This window comes from Lolium rigidum, chromosome 3 (assembly GCF_022539505.1).
Source record: "Lolium rigidum isolate FL_2022 chromosome 3, APGP_CSIRO_Lrig_0.1, whole genome shotgun sequence".
Taxonomy (NCBI): Eukaryota; Viridiplantae; Streptophyta; class Magnoliopsida; order Poales; family Poaceae; genus Lolium; species Lolium rigidum.
Window position 1 is genome coordinate 12,766,605 of NC_061510.1, and position 5,450 is coordinate 12,772,054.

The 5,450-nt window shown below is 52.5% G+C and overlaps 1 protein-coding gene across 1 annotated transcript; it reads right to left on the bottom strand.

The window, feature by feature from the left end:
* Positions 1–971: 971 nt before the first annotated feature.
* Positions 972–2,415, bottom strand: LOC124694622 (xyloglucan endotransglucosylase/hydrolase protein 31-like). Its single transcript, XM_047227587.1, has 2 exons — positions 2,037–2,415; positions 972–1,651 (listed from the first exon to the last, which is right to left on the bottom strand). The coding sequence occupies exons 1-2, from the start codon at positions 2,379–2,381 to the stop codon at positions 1,076–1,078; spliced, it is 921 nt and encodes a 306-aa protein (XP_047083543.1). The 5' UTR covers positions 2,382–2,415; the 3' UTR covers positions 972–1,075.
* Positions 2,416–5,450: the final 3,035 nt, after the last annotated feature.

The following is a 5,450-nucleotide window of genomic DNA, read 5'->3' on the forward strand; positions in this document are numbered from 1 at the left end:
TTGACCTGATTGGGCATATCCGAGAACCACATGCCAGAGGTTGGCTTGCGGCTGTTTTTGAAGCTTTATCGCATGAGGAGAGGACTATAGTTGTGGTAACCCTTTGGGCAATTTGGCATGCAAAGCGGAAAGCAGTGTATGAGGGGATGTTTCAGAGTCCTTTATCGACCAACGCTTTCGTCGAGAGGTTCCTGAATGATCTGAACCTATTGGTTACTCCACCTGCCAAAGAGACGAAGCAAAAGATCCACTATCCGAAGTGGCTCCCGCCGCCTGAAGGAATGGTGAAGGTGAACGTAGATGTTGCACAATCGAAGAACTCCTCGATGGGGTCGATCGCGGCAGTAGTTCGGGAAGAAGACGGAGCTTTCCTAGGAGCCTCATCTGTTGTGCTGGTGGGAATTACAGAACCAGAGACTCTAGAAGCCCTAGCATGTAGGGAGGGTATGGCGGTGGCAGCAGACCTCCTGCTGCAGAGATTCAAGCTGGCTAGCGACTGTGCCAACGTGGTTAGATGCCTGAGAGAAGAAGGCAGGGGACGCTATGGTCACATTGTTCAAGAAATAAAAGCCAGAGCTGGTGAATTCCAACAAGTTGATTTCGTTCATGAGAGTAGAAGAGCAAATGTAGATGCTCATGGACTAGCGAGGAGTTCTCTTTCCCTCCCGCTAGGATGCCATGTTTGGTTTTTAGCTTCACCTGATGGTGTTTGCATGATGCAACTTCCTATTGTTAATAGGTGGGGTGGTGTTTTCTCAAAAAAAAAAAAAAAAATACAGATATCTCATACAGATCTAGTACAATCATACATTGCTTTGTTGGTTCGAACCTTCTCTCGAGCCAAATTAAGGGTGTTTGACCGGTTCAGTCCATACACCAAAGTCGTGTCACAAATAGCTTAGACACGTGCAGCTGCTTGACCTCGCGCACACACATACACACAACCGAATCATAGCATCGATCACACTATACATATATTGGTACGTACGCCTCAACCATTTCAAGATAACGGAAGGGCAGCTCCTCCATCGCCGCTGTGTCGAGCTTCTGAGCTTGAACTTGAGGTAGTAGCAGGCTAGCACTCGGGGTAGTTGGAGCGATCCTTGGAGCCATCCTGGCAGTAGTAGTAGACCATGGACCTCTGCTGCGCCCACCTCATGGCGGCACCCTGCTGCGCGCTCAACCCACCTCCAGGCCCCGCCGCCACGGGCCTGCACGACGCCGGCGCGCCGACCTCGCAGCCGGCCACCTTGAACTCCCTGAACCCGGACACGAAGGGCTGGTACCGGTAGTCGGCCCTGTAGCGCCCGTTGTCGGTGGCCCAGTCGGAGGCGTCCCAGACGGAGCCGTACGCCCACATCTCGCGCTCCGGGAACGTGGCCTCCACCTTCTTCTGGTAGCGGCGCACGGGCACGTCGTCGACGAGGAAGACGATCTCGTCGGGGTTCCAGAGCACGGCGTAGTGGTGGAAGGCCGCCGTGGGGTCGAACCACAGGTGGAAGCGCATCTCCCGCCCCACGATCGGGTGTGCGTCGCCGGTGCCGCGCACGTAGACGTTGGTCTGCAGCGTGTAGGGCTCGCCGGGGATGGTGCCGAGCAGCTCCACGTCGATCTCGTCGTGGTACCCCGGGTACACCTCCGTGTTCGACAGCTGCAAGTTAAGAAAGTAGAAGTAGTTTGCATCAGTTATGCCTTTTCTGATACTAGATTGTGGGGATTAGTGGGGATAATTCCCACCAAACCCTCTACATCCCCACTTATTTCTAAAAGGATGTTTTTATCCCAATTTTTCTCAAATTTTAGTGTACTATTCTCATTTTCCAATACTTTACCTTTTACCTAGTGGATTGGGGCCGGACAGGGTATTGTAGGATTGGATGACGGTAGTGGTTTTACTCAAGACTCTAAAGTCATATCTCCACTAATTCCCACAAAAAACTCTAGTACCAAAGAATGCCTTAGAAAGATGAAGAAAAATGGATGGACTCGTTGGACACTTGGACGGAGAGTCGGAGACGATAGTGGCAGGTACATACGTAGAAGGCGGTGTTGACGCCGGCGGTGTAGCCCGGCTGGACCTTCATGGAGACGCCGAAGTAGCCGTTCCGGTAGGCGCGCTTGGACTTGAAACCGCTGCCGGAGGAGCGGTCCAACCAGAGGGTGAGGGCGGTCTGGTCGGAGGAGAGGGACTGGTGCTGCGGGCCCCACAGGATGCTGTAGGGCTGCGAGAATGGCGTGGACCTCACCATGGAGCTCGGGTAGTACCCAGGAGATGGCTGTGCCTCGGCCGGCCCCGGCAGCAGCACCATCAGGATTCCAAGCACTACTGCAGATAGGAGACGATGCGGGATCGCATTATCGGGCCTAATCTGCCGCACCATCTTCTACAGAGTGGAGTGATCGAGCTGCAGTGGAGTGGAGAGTGTGTGTTCTACTCCGAGCTGCTTGCGTTGGGGGCTATTTGTAGGAGTGGGGTGGGTCACGCATTGGGTTCTAGCTAATCGCAATAGCGATTGGTGCTTGGGAGTTAATTACACACAGGTGATCACAGACGTACTGACGATCGACGATGATGAGGTTTCATTTTTTTGAGAATTAACGGCTGCCTTTGATTAAACCACAACATCCGATGCTACAAGGTTCATTACAAACTCTGGGGGTAATCCCAACCAGACTTCACACACATTATTACTGCAGCCTTCTTTAGCTAAACGATGCGCAACTCCATTACATGATCGTCGCACGTAGGTGACTAAAGATTCATCAAACTCCCGTAGAAGCAGCTTGATATCTTCAACCAGGGGACCATTAGCCGATCGGTCCAGCTCCTTGTTATTCAGCTTTGCCACTGCTCCAGCACAATCCGTCTCCAGAACCATCTTTGTCGCTCCCACCTCCTTCGCTAGGAGAACCGCTCTCCGGCATGCTAGTAGCTCAGCGCTCTCTGGATCATCAACACGGGGGAAAAAATGGCATGCACATGCAATATGTGCTCCATGGTGATCACGGACGATCACGCCTCCACCTCCGTGGCTATGTACCTTAGAGAACGCTCCATCTGAGTTCGCCTTAAACCAGCCCGGTTGAGGAGGTAGCCAGTGCTCCTCCACCTGGTTCCCCTTACCATTGCACCCTCCTTTTGAGATCGCCATTCCTCCGTGAGCGCAACGGCAGCGACGAGCAATATGCTCCGGGTTTTCAATCATCGGTTCCTCCCTAGCATTGTTCCTTGCTAGCCACATATGATATAGTGCCATGAGATACACCTGCCGAGTCCTGCTCCGCCATCCTCCCAAAGAGCTGCAACAGCCAGTGCTGAATGTCACGATGGGAATGGTACTCCTGCGGAGGCCTTGGCAGCTCTAGTCCAGTGAGCTTCTTAATTGCCTCCCAGACATGCACCGAGTGTGCACAAGACCAGAAACGGTGGAGGATCGTTTCATCTCTATTACAGACAATGCACTTGACGCCTAGCTTTATTTTGCGCCTCCTCAATTCCTCCCCCACAGCCAGAGCATTTCTTGCCACTCTCCATCCATGCACCTTCACCTTGCCTGGAACGTTTGCCGACCATAATGATAGCCAGCCCTGGTGTTCTGAGACATTCAGCGAAGAGCTCGCTCTGCCCGCTGCCGCCGCCTTGATGTGTCTCTTCAGGTGATATGCCGATCGTACACTGAAAACACCGTTGACACAAGACATGACGACTTTTTTACTTGTGGAAACACCGTTGACACAAGACATTCAGCGAAGAGCGACGATGATGAGGTTTCATTAGTAGTTGACACAAGACATGACGACTTTTTTACTTGTGGAAAGGGCGGTGGAGATAAGAAATTGTTAACACTTTTGCGATGCGATGCACGTGTTTAACACAAAAATGGCAACTATCCACGGCATTCCCGGCATCTCTGCATCCAAGTTCGCCTGGACCAAATCAGGGAATTTGGCCTAAACATTTGACCATTTTAATTAATAAACACGCATCTCGATTTAAGGAGCTGACCCCCTCTTTGGGCAAATATGTAAATATTATCACGTCGCCGCTTGCAAATCGCGGAATTCGGTCCCCATGTTCTCTGCATTGCTCCTTTGACGGCAAAAACTTTTTGCCAAGTTGCAAACCTAACTTGTCTGCTGGTTATGCGCGAGGCTGAAAATCGGTTACTGGCCGGCCGGCTCGTACGTCCTAGTGTTAGACATGGCACCTAACCTAAATTTAACGCCGAACTGACACAAAAATGATCAAATCAAGCAGCTTATTACTCTGAAAATTGGACCTTTTCCATTGGCGTAGTATTGCGTCTGACCGAAGGAACAAGCCAATTATAGAGACTCTTATAAGTTATATCAGGTACTATTAATTGATTAGCTGATGGCCAATTAAGCAGTACTGCCAGGACACCATCAGCCACTAATTAGCAGATTAGCATGAAAGTATATCATGAATAGAGAAAGTAACCTGACGCTTAATCAGAAGAGCTGAATAATGTGTTGGGGCGTCAGCGTCAGCCCATCGATCACATGCAGTGCAGCTACATGTAGCTAGCGTGGAAATTAGAGGAGAGTCGTCCCGGTCGATCGGACCATGTTAGCAATCATTACCTAGCCACGACGACGTACATGGAATAGTACCCTGCCGAGTATGACTGACGATAACCCCCACGACGATGACCCGGTATTGGCGCTTTCAGTAATTAACTATATATATGGATTCAGCCGCGCCCCCCAAATCATCCCCTTCAAATTTAGGGTCGCGTCGGACAAAAAAATTCCAGCCGCGTGTTTCAAATACTCTTTTTGTCTGGCACGGTCCAATACGGTGTCCGGCGCCTCGAACCCGTCCCCGCTACACAGGAGACGCTCCGGGCACGCCGGATACAACTAAAAGCGAGACAAGGAGACGCGGGCCTGATGCGTCAGCGGCACATTCAAGTTTAAACCTAACCGTCGCCTACCTCACGACGGAAGTTATTGGCGTGCAGTGACACACGAATGAAGCGTCGCAGCTTTGCCTTAATGGCGACGGTGGGGCAGGCGAGACGTCTCGTCTGTGCTGCGAAGTCTCCACGCGTTGTCGGCGTTCGCACGCCATCGCGCGTTCCCGCGCTTTCTTTCCGCCGCTTCTGGCCTCTTCCCGCGATATCTTCCCGCCTCTTCTGGCGACACCGACATCTATAAAAGCCCCCCTGGCTCAATGGCAGCCACCACAGACGCCGGCACCCCTTTCTCCGCCGCAAGCACAACCCTGCGTAATGATGAACCGCCCCGGCGCCGGAGAGTTCCCTTCACCACCGTCTCCACCACCACCTCCACCACCCGAAGCACCGCAGTCCGACATCGACCCGAAAGCTACGGAGAACGAGGCATGGGAGGAGGCGGCGCTGGCGGATACCATAGCGGCGGTCGACGCCGCCACGGCGAAAGAGGCGCGCAGCGCCGGGCGGAGG